General features: G+C 57.9%; 2 protein-coding genes across 6 annotated transcripts; one reads left to right on the top strand and one right to left on the bottom strand.

The window, feature by feature from the left end:
- The first annotated feature begins 1,138 nt into the window (after window positions 1–1,138).
- LOC140914391 (cation channel sperm-associated protein 1) lies at window positions 1,139–7,982 on the top strand. The gene is made up of 9 exons (XM_078853675.1): window positions 1,139–1,354; window positions 1,729–1,944; window positions 2,881–2,994; window positions 3,237–3,396; window positions 5,957–6,029; window positions 6,457–6,517; window positions 6,895–6,967; window positions 7,300–7,414; window positions 7,867–7,982. The coding sequence occupies exons 1-9, from the start codon at window positions 1,219–1,221 to the stop codon at window positions 7,894–7,896; spliced, it is 978 nt and encodes a 325-aa protein (XP_078709801.1). The 5' UTR covers window positions 1,139–1,218; the 3' UTR covers window positions 7,897–7,982.
- Window positions 7,983–8,771: 789 nt separating this feature from the next.
- Window positions 8,772–14,713, bottom strand: ZDHHC24 (zDHHC palmitoyltransferase 24). 5 transcript variants are annotated; one of them, XR_012159842.2, is made up of 5 exons: window positions 14,204–14,713; window positions 13,357–13,634; window positions 12,405–12,717; window positions 10,960–11,369; window positions 8,772–9,519 (listed from the first exon to the last, which is right to left on the bottom strand). XR_012159842.2 is itself a non-coding variant. In XM_073352093.2 (4 exons), exons 1-3 carry the CDS (start codon window positions 14,476–14,478, stop codon window positions 12,407–12,409), a joined length of 864 nt encoding a protein of 287 aa, XP_073208194.1. In that variant the 5' UTR covers window positions 14,479–14,713; the 3' UTR covers window positions 8,772–9,519; window positions 12,405–12,406. The 5 variants fall into 5 exon arrangements, 2 of the variants coding, with proteins under 2 accessions (XP_073208194.1, XP_073208192.1); XR_012159843.2 differs by having other exon boundaries at window positions 8,772–8,924; XR_012159844.2 differs by having other exon boundaries at window positions 10,960–11,057.
- Between the last annotated feature and the right edge of the window lie 533 nt (window positions 14,714–15,246).

Genomic DNA, 15,246 nt, shown 5'->3' with positions numbered 1-15,246 from the left:
AACAATGAGCTGTGAAACTTTTGTATTTGTATGTCTGGTTTTGTAAGCAACCAGTTTTTAAGTGAGGTGAAACTTGGGGGTACGCAAAACAAATCAGATTCCGGAAAGGGGTACAGTAGTCTGGAAAGGTTGAGACCCACTGATCTAACTCAGCCCCAATGACTTTCATTCATTGCACTAATGTAGGGTCCCTGTCTGATCCCCTTGACTCCTGGGGTCAGTCGAGAGTCACCCATTGACTGCAGTGGGTCAGGGACCAATTCTATTCTCAGATCCCCTGGGTGAAACTGGAGTCACCCCCTCCCCAAGCGGCATTGGAGCCAGCTCCTGCTCTCCACACCCTCAGCTGGATCTGTCAGGAGTGAGGGGCCTGCAGAGCCACAGGGGCAATGGGTGGGGACAATGGGGTTGGGCTGGAGCTGTCCTGCTCGGACCCAGGTTCGGTTCTCTGGGTGAACAGCATAGGCCAGAGCTCCCAGTACAGTCCAGATTCAGGAGGGAGGGGTTAGGAAACCTTCATCACAGCTGGGGGAGGGGAGGGGAAGTGAAAGCACCAGGGGCTGCAATTGCAGCAGGCCAGGGAGCTGTGATAGTGCTCCCCCTCCTGCTCTACACTCCTCCTGGCCCCCACCCCACTCCCACTCTGCAGACTCCCTGCCCTCCACCTCCACACAGACACCTTCCCCATCCTCACCCTCACCTTTGGCCCTGACACAGAGTCCTCCCCAGACAGTCCTCCCCATAGGCCCCACCCCTGCCTGCTCCACCCTTTCACAGTACCCCTGCCCCCCTCCACCTCCTACTCTGCACCCCCCACAGACACTCCCCCCGCCCCGACTCCTCCCTACACCCGTAGGCCTCACCTTGCCCTGCCCCCCTAACTATGCTCTGTCCCCCAGCTTCTTCCTGGGGCCCAACCCAGGCTCCCTCCATACTGCTAAGCCCCATCCTGTCCCTAAAGGGAGCCCTCCTAGGCCCCCTGCACTGTCCCCTCCCCGCACTGTGGTGTTTAGGAGTCACCACAGTGACGGCATTACAAAGGCGGGGAGCTCTGATCTGGAACCTCCAGGTCCCCGGGGTTCTGGGGCCACCAGGGAAGTCAGTCTGGAACGTGGGCTTGGCTGGGGTCACAAAAGAAGGAGGGAGGGCCATTTGGGGTTCACTGAGGGAATTGGGTTGCAGGGTCCCAGTCAGGGAGAGTTGGGGCACACATACACCATGGACTACCTGACGGTGCCTGTTGTGTCCAACTCCCAGATGGAGAAGTCTCCGTACAAGGAGGAGATGCCCCCTGTCTTCCAGGCCTCCTTGCACGCCACCTCGGCCTCCTCCCACCCCCCAAAGATATTGAAAGGTAACGGGGTGCTCCCTGGACACCCCATCCCCCCACGCCTCTGCACATGCCCCCACCCCAGCTCCCAACCCCCCACTGCCCAACACCTCTCCCCAACAAGAGCCAAAGGGAAGATGGGGCTCCTCCCGCCATCCTGCAACTCCCCCTCACCCGCAAACACCCCATACTCCCCCCCCGCCCCAGGACCCAGCACCACTGCCGGAGGAGAGCCAGAGGGAACATGGAGCCTTACCCCACCCCAAGCTCCGCACAGACTGCACCTGTCCCCTACACAGCCCCCCAAATAACCCACAGCCCGCCCTGCCCACCCTCCCATAACTATGATTTGTCCTGTTCCTTCCCTATCATGGCTGATCCGTGGCATCTGTGCCCAGGGAAGCAGGACCACCGGCAGGGGCGGAAGTGGAGGGGCACCATGGTCCTGCTGTGCCTGGTGTGGAAGAAGACCGTGTCCTGGCTGCTGACCCTGCGGGCTATCATCCACAAGCTCACTCAGCTACTGGCCTTCGAAATCTTCATCATCAGCATGGTTGGCATCCACACAGCAGTACTGGTGGCGCAAACCTTCGCCGTAGTGCAGGTCCGCGGAGGTAAGACTGCCCCTGCCCTGGCCTGGCCTGGCCTGGCCTGGCCATGGGAGTCATCTCATTCCCCTCCCCATATCCCAGCCATGGGGATCACCCCCCAGCCTTGGCCTGGCCATGGGAATCATCCCATTACCCAACCCCACCATCCCAGCCATCCCAGCTATGGGGATTGTGCCCCCCCTTGTCTGGCCATGGGGATCATCCCATTTCCCCTTCCCCATCCCAGCCATGGGGATAGCCCCATTGCTCCCGCATCTCAGCTATGGGGATTGACCACTCCCATCCTGCCCCTGCCCCAGTCACAGGCTTGGCCTATTTCTCTCTGCCCACCCTGGGACATCCCAGTTCCCACTCACCCAGCCAGTGGTCTCCCCAGTGCCCCCTGCTAACCTAAGAGATGCTGCCCACCCCCCCGAGGTCACCCCATTTCCCCTTCCAAGCAGGTGGGTGGTGCATCCATCTCACCTCAGGGACTAGCTCATGGTTATTCTGAGTATTATGGTAGTGCCTAGTGACCTGGGTAAGACCAGGGCACCTGTTGTGCTGGGCGCTGCATTGACTCATGGTGAATGACAATCCGTGCACTGAAGAGCTCAGAGTCTGAATGGACACGGGGAAACTGAGCCATCAAGTGGGAAGACGTTGCCCCAGGTCACACAGGAGGTCAATAGCACAGCTGGGAATAGAACCCAGCACTTGTGGCTCCCAGCATCCCTGCTCTAACCACTAGGAACCCCTCTCCCCAGAGACAGAGATAGAACCCAGGAGTTCTGGCTCCCATACCCACTAAGCCATGCTGTCTGCATTCAGGAAGGGGCTGAGTCCAGCGTGTGGGTGTCCATTGCCACACAGGGTGTGTTCTCTAGGCCGGGTGTGGATGGCGAGGACAGTATGGCCTAGTGGATACATGCCCTCACACCAGCCCCCTCACCCCATCAGAGTGGTTCTTCTCCGCCATGGACGTCGTCTTCCTGTGCGTGTACGTGCTGGAGGCACTGCTGAAACTCATCGCCCTGGACCTTGACTACTTCCGCGATCCCTGGAACGACATTGGTGGGTCACCATGGGAGGGGACCGAGGCAATCCTGGCAGGGAGGTGGGGCAGAGAGATTCCCTGGGGCTGGGGTTCACGGGGGGATGAGACAAGCCACCTCGGGGTGGCCTCGGGGTCAGGGCAATGGGGCAAGAGAGGGGCGAGTGCCTGGGATGGGGCGGTGTGTGCCTGCAGGGGAAGCGGGTGTTGGGGGGCTGCAGTGGTGCCCCCTCTCCTCGATGCTGGTGCCCCCTCCTCACAGATTTTTTCATCATGATCATGATGGTGCTGGACTTCGTGCTGCCGCTCCTCATCTATCCGGGCCACACCACCCACGGCAACGCTGTCAGCCTCTTACGCGTGCTCCGCGTCTTCAAGGGTGTCCGGGCCGTGCGGATCCTGAGGCTGCTGCTCACGCTACGGTCAGTGCCTGGCGGGCATGGGGGATAGAGGGAGCAAAGTGCTGGGCAATGGAGCTGGGGCCCTGCTGGGGCCCTGGGTGCTGTACTTTTGCTATGACCCCTGCCTTCTCCCTGCTCGCCAAGGGCTGTCCCGGATGTGACACCTGGATGCCCCCTTGCTCTTTCCCTGCCTCTCTGGGTGGCCTTCCCTGCTGTGCCTTCCTGGGTGCCCCTTTGCTCCCTGCCCCCTGTGTGCTCTGCCACCTGGGCTTCTCCCTGTCCCCCAGGTGCTGTGCCCCTGCCCTGTGCTGCCACACCCCTGCTGACCCCAGTGCCATCCCTGTCCCCCTTGGGAACCTCACCCTTCCCTCCCCACATGCCCTGGGACACCCCCCATGAGTGGGTTCTTTTCTGGCCAGTGCCCCATCCACAGCAGTTCCCATGGGTGTCTGGGGCTCCTGCAGCCCTGAGGCCCCCCACAAAGCCCCTGTCTCTGCCCCCAGGGTGCTGGAGAACCTGCAGGAGCTGACAAGCACGTTCGCACTGTCCGGCCCGTCCATTGGGGCCATCCTGCTGCTGATGTTCACATGCCTCTGTATCCTGCCGTGGGGCGGGGGCTCTGTCCTTTCCCACAGTGAGATAGATGGGGGGTGCTATGGAATGAGAGGGGGTGTAGTAGGGACTCTCTCCCCTGTGGGGTGGGGGACGCAGCAGGGGCTCTCTCCCTGTCGGATCAGGGTGCAGTGGGGGCTCTCTTCCTGGGGGTACCTGACACTTCCCAGGGCTGGGAGGCACCTCACCACCACCTGCCCTTAGTATGAAGCAACCTTGTCTGTGCCTACTATAGATCAGCTGCCTCAACCCACCAGCCTCTGGCAGCACCAGCCCAGCCTTCCAGGCCCCCCCAACCCCGCTCTCTCTGTCCAGGTCATGATAGCCACACCCCAGGCCCGAGTGCTCGGAGCATGTCCTTCAGCATCTAGCCCTTTAGCCACCGGACGCTCCCAGCCTCCCCAGGCTTACTGCTCCCAAAGGAGCCGTACAAAGCAGCTGGTAAGGCAGCTCAGGCCCATCCCTTTGCCTGGCACCACAGCACCTGCATTTATAGGGAAAACAATAAGTGTATTGTCCGAGAACAAAGACTCCAGTGACATACTGGAAGCAAATGGTGACACACAAAATAAAATCGTTGCCTACTTTCTAGCACCTCAGCTTAACTCTCCAGGCATCCTCCTGTTGAAAGAGCCTGCTGTCACCCAAAGGTCACTCCAGCATGTTCCATCAAGCCTGGCTGAGATCCCACATTCATGAAGCAAACCTACTGTCCCTTCCCTTCCTAGGTAGGGATTCCTGCCTGTCTTCTCTGCCCCTCAACTATAGTCAAGTCAAACCTTTGAAGTGTATCTCGAGGCAAGGTCTCTCCTCCCTCCCCCCCATTTCTCTTCCTTAGTGTCTTTCTGAAGTTCTTACATGCCTTCATTTGCAGTCAGCTCAGACTGATGCTAGGCAACCCCTTGTGAAGGAGACAGTACACATGTAGACAGATCCATGGCTAACTGGCCCTTGTCTGACAGGAAACCTTTATCTACACTTACTGGTGGCCCACCCCCCCCAGCCACAGCTGTCAGACCATATTGTCAGTGCAGGTACAGAACTCCTTACACAGCATCCGCCACACGTGCCTTTTGTGATGGTAGCGGTGTGACACTGGCTTGTATCTGAGACCTCAAGTGACGTTCTTTGGTGAACTAGACAGCTCATGTCAGACTCAGCCAGTTCCTGTAACCCCTCTGCACTCCCCTCCCCAGGTAGCATTGGGAGGTCCTTCGTTCACAGGACTGTTGCTCCTTACCCCCCACCCCCCCAGTCATGTTCTCAGTGGTGCTGCATGACCTGTTCCAGAAGTCCAACCCCGATCACTTCGGGGAGCTCTTCGACACCATCTTCACCCTCTTCCAGCTCTTCACGCTAGACGACTGGTCCTTAATCTACCTGGACTGCGTCCAAGTGGGTGAGAAACCTTCCCCACCACCACAGGGCAGGACCCTGGGGTTCTATCCCCATGCTGGGAGGGTAGTGGGGTCTTAGTACTTAGAGCGTGGGGGACAAGGGGCTGGGAGCCAGGACTCCTGGGTTCTAGCACCAGTTCTGGGAGAGGAGTGGGATCTATTGGGTTATAGCAGGAGGGGCTGGGAACCAGGACCCCTGGGTTCTTTTCCTGACACTGCTCCATTCCCAATAGAAGCTCACCCTTCCCTTGGCAGGTGCCTCATACATTATATACTTCCTGATGGCCTACATCCTCATCGAGTACTTCACCTTCCTCAAGTGAGTCCAGCCCCTTTACCACACTGGTCCTCCCCTGCCCCCAGCTCCCCATCCTCCTTCCATATCCCTATGCCTCTCCCCACACCTCCTTCCCCCTGGCACTTAGCCCCTGGAGAGGGAAATGGCCCCATATCCCCCTGCTTGAGCCAGCCAGTTCCCACACCTGGGGGCCTGATCAGAGCTGGTGTCCCTTAGAGGGGAAAGAACCCATTGTCCCAGCCCTATCCCACACCCCTCTCTCTCTCTCTCTCAGCCTGGTCATCGCTGTCCTGGTGGACAATTTCCAGTTGACCCTGATCAAGCGCAAAGAGCTACAGAAGCAGAAGGTGCCTCGCCCCACACCCTAAGGAATGGGGGAAGTAGGCATGGGAGGGAGTTGTCTCAGCTGCCCAGCTACCCCAGCCTGGGAAGGGAGTGGGGTCTAGTGGGTTACAGCAGGGGTGTGGGTCTGGGAGCTAGGACTCCTGGGTTCTATTCCCAGCTCTGGGAGGGCAATGTTATCTAGTGGTTAGAGTGGGGTGAGCTGGGGGGCAGGCTTCCTAGGTTCTATCCCTGGCTCTGGGGGAAGAGTGGTATCTAGTGCTTAGAGTGGGGGCGGCAGAAGTCAGGGCTCCTGGGTCCTCTTCCTGGTTCTGTCCCTGACTCCCTTCATGCCTGAGTTTCCCCTATTGAAACAAGGGTACAATGGGCTTTTCCCCCTGTTGGGTCCATGTTTAATGCTGGGGTTGTTCCTCTCCCCCACTTGCATTACAGACTCTGCTGGAGCAGAAGGAGAGCAGCATAGAAGATATTGTATCAGGCAAGCCAGCTCAGGGTAAGCTCCCCTCCCTCTAGCTCTGGCTGGTGGGGACAGTTCAAAGGGACAGTATGAACCCCTTTCCTCTGGGTTGCTTAGGGAGTGGGGGATACCGGGTTGGATGGGCCCCTGGATACCAGGCTAGACTCCCAAGTGCCTGCACTGAGGGGAATCCCCTCTAGGGGGCTGTCTCTGTAATGCATTCAGCCCCCAGACACTGTGGGGCAAGGGGGTTCCAGGCCATTGTTGGGATCCAGCAAACTCATCTCACCCACACGCCACCCCCTGCTGTGGGTTGTTGGCAGTGGTGAGGTTCTCCTCCCTGGGGCGGGTGGGGGCTGGTGTCCTGCTGCCTGGCTGGAGTCTCATAGACATCTCTCTCTGTCCCCACACAGAGGGACACATGAAGCCGGAGGATGATGAAGCCTTCCTGGATCAGTTCATCAAGCACATGGATGGCAGCGAGAGGTAAGGGGGCCTCATGGCACAGCCTCTCCCCTCCATCCCATGTGGAAGTAGCCAACATGGGGCATGTCAGAGTGGGGTAATGGGCCCTTCCAGCTCCTCTCTCCCTTCAGATCCACGGGCCCATCCGGTTTGGAACCTCCCCCCCGCAATCCATGGGCCCATCGGCCTGGTATCTGTCCCCCACCATCAGATCCATGGGCCCATCCAGCCTGGTATCACCCAACACAGATCAGTTCCAGGGGTGCATGTACCCAGAGGGACCCTGGCAGGAGAGGACACCTTAGGAAAGCAGGCTCTGATCCCAGGGAAGTCACTGTGCCCCATTCCAACAGGGAGAAGCAGCTGCTCTACACCTACCTGCAGCTGATGGCATCAGTTGAGCACCTCCAGCAGCAGTTCCGCTCCCAGGCCGCCACCACTGACAAGATTGTCGACAGCTTCTTCGAGGTGGGGGATACTGGCACCTGGCGCAGGGAAAGGCTGAATGGACCCAGGGCAGGGTATACCAGGCTGGATGGGCCCATGCGCTGAGCCAGGGTGGCTGGAGGGGGGATACTGGGCTGGATGGGCCCAGGGGTCTGACCCAGGATGGCAGGAAGGGGAACACCGGGTGGGATAGACCCATGGGTCTGATTCAGAGTAGCAGGGAAGGGGCAGGATACTGCGTATGATGGACCCACCGCTAGGTAGCCATCAATAGCCATTGTGCTGCCAGAGGCAGTAGTCCGGGGCAGATCCTCCCTCTGGGGTGGGGCTCAGTTTGGGGGGCCCCATGGTGCAGCGAGTCAGGGTTGGCTCCATGCCAGAGGGCACCATGCTGCCCCACCCCCTCTGGGCAGGGATCAGCAAGGAGACCCCAGGGGCCTGGGACACTACTCTCTCCCCTCTGTTCCCTGCAGACAGCTGAGCAGGACTTTCCCCACCACTGAAAAAGCTGGGCTGCCCACGCTGTGGGGGAAGGACGTGCCCGGAGGCCCAGCCACTGCAGGCATGAGCCTGGGACAGGCCCCACATCCAGCCCTTGCCCAGATGCTGCCACGGCTCTGTATTAAAAGGCTCCTGGCCACCAGGGATGCAGGGGAAATGGCGTGTGAAGAGTAACAGTGAGGGAAAGGAAAGGATGTCATGCCACACCATGTCTTCTCCCTGCTTTGGGCCCCGGACTCCTGGGTGCTACACCTAGCTCTGGGAGGGGAGGGGAGGGGGGTCTAGTGCATTAGCGTAGGGGTGGGAGGCTGGGAGCCAGGACTCCTGGATTCTATGCCCAGCTCTGATGGTCTTCCCATGTACCCTGACTCCTGGCCCTCCCTGAACACAAGACATGCAGAAGCTCAGCTAAAGGTCTCTGCAGCCCCTGGCTTTGACAGCTGAGCCCTGTGGGGAAGCATTTACAAGGGCCAGCGGTGCAGCCACTTAACCCGCCTGCCCGCCCCTGTGGGCAGGCACCAGCTGCCCAGGGATCCCTGCTGAGCTGGTCCTAGGGAATCTCACAGACAAAGGCTGACTGAGGTCGATAGCCAGGAGTGATGCCAGACTGCTTCAGATGGGGAACGAGGGGCAGAGGTTAAGCAGCGAGGGGGATGCCCCAGGAGGCAGCTCTCCTTGTCTGGGAGAATGCTCCGAGGCAGCTCTCCTTGTCTGGGAGAATGCTCCATCCCTTGAGGGCTTTACATCCAGGCTGCACGGCTCTAAAAGCCATGCTCTGGTTCCACCCCCAGATCTGGGCCAGAGGCAGGAAAAGCTGCAGGGGGTCAGGCTGGGGCTCAAAACAGGCCCCTCCAAAATCAGACAAATCAATCTTCAGTCACTGTGCACCTGGGGCTTGGAGCTTTATTGGAAAGCAGTGGGGGCAGGGTGCCAGAGGAAAGCCCCCACCTGGGAGAGGGGCTGGTAAGGCAATGAATCCAGCCTCTGGAGGGTGCGCTGTCCTGCTGGGCCGGGCCGGGCCGTGGGAGAACTGTGCAAACACAGAAGACAAGCAGTTTTAGCCCTGGGCTTGCAGAACGACAGTGTTGTGCTGCTTGTGCTTTAAAAGGAGAGAACTGGAAACCACAAAAGGTTAGTGCAGTCAGGAGGGCACTGGACTGGGAGCCAGGACTCCTGGGCTCTATTCCCTGAGCTGGGTAGTCCCTTTTCCTCTGGGTGCCTGTTTACCCTCCCACCTTGGGACTGTTAAGACTGTGAGGTCTTCAGGGCAGGGACTGTTTCTCATTCTGTGTTTGGACTGCACCTGGAACAGGGGTCTCTGATCTTGCTCACCGGCTGCACTATGCCCAGTGCAACAGGGCCCCCCAATCTTGGTTGGAATCTGTCCAGTGCCTGGCGCAACAGTCACAACAACTGCAGAGTCCAGTGCAGACGTGGCTCAGACACGGCACAGGATCACCCACCGGGCAGCGTCAGGACCCAGGTCAGATGGGGGTGCCAGTAACCCACAGGGCAGAGCAGTGGACACAGCTTGACATTTGCCCCTCAGCAGCGCTCCCGCTCTGGGGAGAGGCAAAGCCAGCGCCAGCCCCACTGCAGTACTGCAGCACCATCCGGAAGGAGACCTGCAATCAGAGAGGGAGGGATCAGAGCTGACCTGGGCCATCATGGACGAGGCCTCCCATGGGACATACCCAGAGCAGTTTTGTGCCCCGTCCCTGGCCCATCTCAATGCCAGCACAAATTCACTCCCCCTCCCACGGGCCTGAGGCTGCCAGCTCCACAACCAGCAATGACTGGAGCAGAGCAGCCTAATCTTGGGATGAATGGATTATGGAGCAGGGTGATAGGCTAGTGGGTTACAGTGTGGGGGCTGGGAAACAGGACTCCTGGGTTCTATCCCCAGCTCTGGAGGGGAGAGGGGTCTAGTGGTTGGGGGAGTATGGGAGCCAGGACTCCTAGGTTCTGTTCTGTTCTGTCCCTGGCTCTGCCACTGATTCTCCAAGTGACTTTGGGTGAGTCCCTTCCCTCTCTTGGTGCCTGTTTCCTTTCTGTCTTTTGTCTGTTCAGACTGTCAGCTCTTGGGGCAAGGCCTGTCTCCCACTGTGTCTGTGCTGCACCTGATTTGGGGTGGGGGGGATAGGCCTTTAGGTGCTACTGTAATACCAACAGAAGAGCAGTGTCCTGAGCTAGGCTCTCTACCTGTCCCTCACCCCTCCAGCTGCTGACCCTTACCATCATTAGTGAATTCATCTAGTGAGGGATTATTCCCATTTACGATGGGGAAACTGAGGCACAGAGAGGGGAAGGGACGTAGAATAGAAATGTAGGGCTGGAAAGGACCTCAGGAGGCCACTAGTCCTTAGCCCCATGCTATGGCAGGGTTACATAGATCTAGCCCATCCCTGATAGGTGTGTGTCTAACCTGTTCTTAAAACCTCCAGAGATGGAGATTTCACAGCCTCCCTGGGTGATTTGTTCCAGTGCTTAACCACCAGAGATATACAAAGTCCCCCCCCCACCCCCCCGATAGCCACCCTAAATCTCTCTTGCTGTGAATTAAGCCATTTACTTGTTGTCCTACCCTAGGTGAGCATGGAGAACAACTGCTCACCATCCTCTTTAGTACAACCTTTTACATATTTGAAGACTTATGTCCCCCTTCAGCCTTCAGTTCTCTCACCTAAACATGCCCAATTCTTTCAATCGTTCCTCACAAATCCTTGCTCTCCTCTGGACTCTCCTGTTTGTTCAGAGCTTTCCTAAAGCGTGGGACATGAAACCAGACCCAGCACTCCAGCTGAGGCCTTGAGAGTGCTGAGCAGAGCACAGCAATTACCTCCTGTGTCTTACATCTGCCCCTCCTGCTGACAGAGCCCAGCATAACATTTCCCTTTTTCACAACAGCATCATGCTCTTGGCTCATGTTCAATTTGTGATTCACTACCCCCCAGATCCTTTTCTGTAACTCTACTGCCTACCCAGTATGTCCCCATTTGGCAGTTGTGCATTTCATTTTTCTTTCCTAAATGGAGTACTTTGCACTTGTCTGTACTGACTTTCACCTTGCTGATTTCAGATCAGTTTTCCAGTTTATCACAGTCATTTTTCATTCTACTTCCGTGCACCAAAGAGCTGGCAGCCCCTCCCAGCTGGGCATCATCTGCAAATTTTATAAGCATACTCTTTACTCCATCATCCAAGCCATTAGTGAAAATACTGAATCGTACTGGATTCAGGACAGACCCCTGCAGGACCTCAGTGGATACATCCTCCCAGTTTGACAGCGAACCATTGATAACTACTTTTTGAGGACAGTCTTTCAATCAGTTGTGCAGCCACCTTATAGCAATTTCATCTAGATGATATTTCCCTCGTTTACTTATCAGAATGTCCTGTGGGACTGTGTCAAAAGCTTTACTAAAGTCCAGTCATCATGTTCACTGCTTCCCCTTTATCCACTAGGCCAGTAACCCTGTCAAAGAAGGAAATTAGATTGGTTTGGTTATGATTGGTTCTGACAAACCCATGCTGGCTATTTCTTATAACCCTAGTATCTTCTAGGTGCTTACAAATGGATTGTTTAATCATTTGTTCCAGTATCTTTCCAGTATTGTAGTTAGGCAGACTGGTCTATACATTCCCAGGTCCTACTTTTCCCTCTTTTTAAAGACAGGTACTATGTTACCCTTTTCCAGTCCCCTGGGACCTCAACATCCTCTAATGGTTCTGCGATTGCTTTGGCTAGGGCAATTTTCATCAGGCCCTGCCAACTTGAAGACATCTAACTTATCTAAATACTATAAAAAATCACAGAACTGAAGGGCTGGAAGGGACCTCAAGAGGTCATCAAGTCAACCTCCCTGCACTGAAGCAGAACCAAGTAAAACCTAGACCATCCCTGACAGGTGTTTGTCCAACCTGTTCTTAAAAACCTCCACTGACGGGGATTCCACAACCTCCCCTGGGAGCCTGTTCCAGAGCTTAAGTACCATTATAGTCAAGAAGTTTTTCCTACTATCTAATCTAAATCTCTCTTGCCCATGACTGTCTGTCCTACCTTCAGTGGACATAGAGAACATTGGCCTCTTTATAACAGCCCTTAACATACTTGAAGACTGTTTCCCCCCCTTCTCCTTTAATCTGTTCTTTCCCTGGTCTGATCTGAGATCCTTCCCCCTTGCTAATAGTAATTGTCTTAAGCATCTGCTCCCAATTAACCTTTTTAGCGAACACTGAAGCAAAAAAGGCATTAAATACTTCAACCTTCTCCATTATATGCTCTTCTTCCCCATTGAGTAACGGCCTACACTTTCCTTAGTCTTACTCTTATTTCTGATGTGTTTAGAGAATCTCTTCTTGTCCAAGGTCAGCAGCAGAGCTGGGACCAGAAACCAGGAGTCCTGCACCCCAGTGCCCTACCCATTATGCCAGTCAGCTGGTGTTGGCAACGTGGCCAGGACTCTGGCATATCCTGCCCCCTCAGCATCAGGGTGGCTCCTGAACCCACCTTCAGAAAACGACTGGCTTGGTGGAAGGCTCAGTGCAGGGCGCTCTCCTCTCAAAGGCCACGCCATCCCCAGGAAGTGGGGAGGCCAGGAGCGGGCATAGCCAGACAAGGTGCCACCTGTCCCCCAATGCCTCCTGCAGGTTGCGGCGCCAGCCCAGGTCATAGCAGCGGCTCTCCCCAAACCACTCCCTGATCGTCTGGCCACGCAGGCTCAGCAGCACGTGTAAGAAGAGGAAGCCAGAGCAGAAGAGGAAACTGACCACGCAGGTGTCCGCCACGAAAGCATAGATGAAGGTCAAGGTGCTCACCTGGCCTGGGGAAACACAAGGGGGTGCTGTCAGTGCTAGGGCAACTAGAAGCCAGGCATTCCCCAAGGGTACACTTAGCATCCCCAGACACAACCAGGTCTTGGCATGTTCCCATTAACCCTGCTCTGCTCTCTGTTCCACTGACATGTGACTGCCTCTCGGGTAGGGCACAGGGACTGTTTATACTGGGATATCATAGTTGCCTCTGGGGTAGGGACTGAGGGAGGGCTGGGTGGCTCAGGTGACGGGAATGGGCTGTAGAGTTTCTAAGGAGCTGCCTATGCTGGAAGAGCCCCCCAGGTGCACACTCAAGACACAATCTGCAAAAACAACATGTGATTTACAGGTCCCTCAGTTTCCAAGGAGATGTCCTAAAAGGGTCTATTTTTCAGAGGGTACAGGATCAGCAATCTATAAAATCAGGGCCCTTTATGGAGCTTCTGGCTGATGCCCAGAATCATCAAATCTTGGTCTGATGTTCCTGAGGCTCGGCTGCAACACACTAAGTTTTTTAACTGGGTATTTCCTAGTTTGTTTGTTTTGAAATAAAACTAGCTGAGAACAGCTCGGTCCTAGGGGAATCAGTGGTGCTCTGCCCCCATGTGTGGATGGGCCCTTCCCAGCAGGTCCTGCCATGGCTGTACCCGTCAGCAGCATGAGCCACGGCATGAGGAGGAGGAGGATGCTGTGCAGGGTGACTCCCTCATGCAGCATGGCCATGAAGATGTCAGCGTTGAGCAGGCTGGCGTAGAGCAGGGCCACCCAGCTGTGCAGCAGGAGGCAAAGGAAGTAACGGTAGTTATGGTAGCCCACACACTGGCCCAGCAGCACACAGTGGTGGTCCCGGCGCAGCATGCACACGTTGCAGGTGTAGCAGTGGTGACAGCGGGGGGGCACGTGGGACTGGCAGGTGTAGCAGTACCTGGAAGGGAAGCAGGAGCCTCAGGGGGGTGATGCAGCGTTTCCCCGTTCTCCCCCTAGCATCCGAATAGCACATCATATTGTGCTGTCCCTAGGGCTGGAAATAGAGCGGCAGCCCCAAAAGCAGGGCAGTCCTGGGCAGGGAGTCCCCAGCAAAGAACAATGGAGCGGGCACAGTCAATCCCAATCTGTCCCCATCCCAATCTCAGGCCACTGCCACACCACATCTTGTAGAAAAGCCCTCTCTCAAACACCGACAACAGCATGACAGTACTCTAGCACCAACCTAAAGGTTGCCGGGTGCTGAGCTGCAGTTGCTCAGGTGGGGCACAGATACTGTTTATACCGGGATCCCATCCCTCGCCCGGCACGGAGATGAAGCCGCCGTGGAGGGAGAGGGGAATGGGGCTGTTTATACAGGGATCCATCACCCAGCACGGAGATGCAGCCACCTCTGGGGTGGGGTGCCAGGGCTGTTTACACAGGGATCCCTTACCTGGCGCTGAGATGAAGCTGCCTCTGGGCTGTGAGAGAGCCCTCTGCCTCCCTCTGTGACCCAGCCATACTCACTCCCAGCCCTGTCCCACGGCGCCTCCGGACAGCATGACCCCTTTGATGCTTGGGCTGCTGGTGACGAAGAGGCCCATATTGCCCAGCACGTTGGCCAGGAGGAAGAGCAGGAGGGGCAGGTGCAGGGCCAGGGGCAGCTGGGTGGGCTCCGCAGGCCAGAGAAGCAGGCACAGCACCTCTGTGCACACGGCCCCCATCAGGGCCACGGTCACACACAGGGGCAGGCACAGCGCGGCATCCAGGCGCTGCCACCGCCCGCCCCGGCCCGCCTGCATGGCTGCCAGGGGGCGCCCCACGCGAGCGCTGCCCGGGGCACAGAGCAGCCTGCTCCCCGCGGGGGCGGGGCTGCTGGCTGCCACCCTGGCCGAAGGGAAGGGGGCTTCTCTCCGGGGGCTGGTTCCCTCCCCAGGGTCTCTGCCCCGGACCGGGCTCTCGGGAGGCCTCTCCTCCACTCTCCCCTCAGCCTCCGCTTCCGCCGCCAGCTGGGCGCCACAGCGCGCCCAGCCAATCGGGGGCGGGGAGGGCTGCTTTGCCCAACCTTCCCTCTGACAGAAACCGCGATCGACCAATCGCGGTGCCCAGCGGGGGTCGTCATGGTGCCCGGTGCGGGGAGCGGGGTCACCGTGCCCGGGGGAGTCACCGTGCCCGGGGGAGTCATGGTGCCCGGTGCGGGGACCGGGGTCACCGTGCCCGGGGGAGTCATGGTGCCCGGTGAGGGGACCGGGGTCACCGTGCCCGGGGGAGTCATGGTGCCCGGTGCGGGGAGCGGGGTCACCGTGCCCGGGGGAGTCATGGTGCTTGGTGCGGGGACCGGGGTCACCGTGCCCGGGGGAGTCATGGTGCCCGGTGCGGGGACCGGGGTCACCGTGCCCGGGGGAGTCATGGTGCCCGGTGAGGGGACCGGGGTCACCGTGCCCGGGGGAGTCATGGTGCCCGGTGCGGGGAGCGGGGTCACCGTGCCCGGGGGAGTCATGGTGCTTGGTGCGGGGACCGGGGTCACCGTGCCCGGGGGAGTCATGGTGCCCGGTGAGGGGACCGGGGTC

This window comes from Lepidochelys kempii, chromosome 7 (assembly GCF_965140285.1).
Source record: "Lepidochelys kempii isolate rLepKem1 chromosome 7, rLepKem1.hap1, whole genome shotgun sequence".
Taxonomy (NCBI): Eukaryota; Metazoa; Chordata; order Testudines; family Cheloniidae; genus Lepidochelys; species Lepidochelys kempii.
Note: the sequence above shows the minus strand (reverse complement) of the source record. Positions and strands in the feature narration are given on the sequence as shown.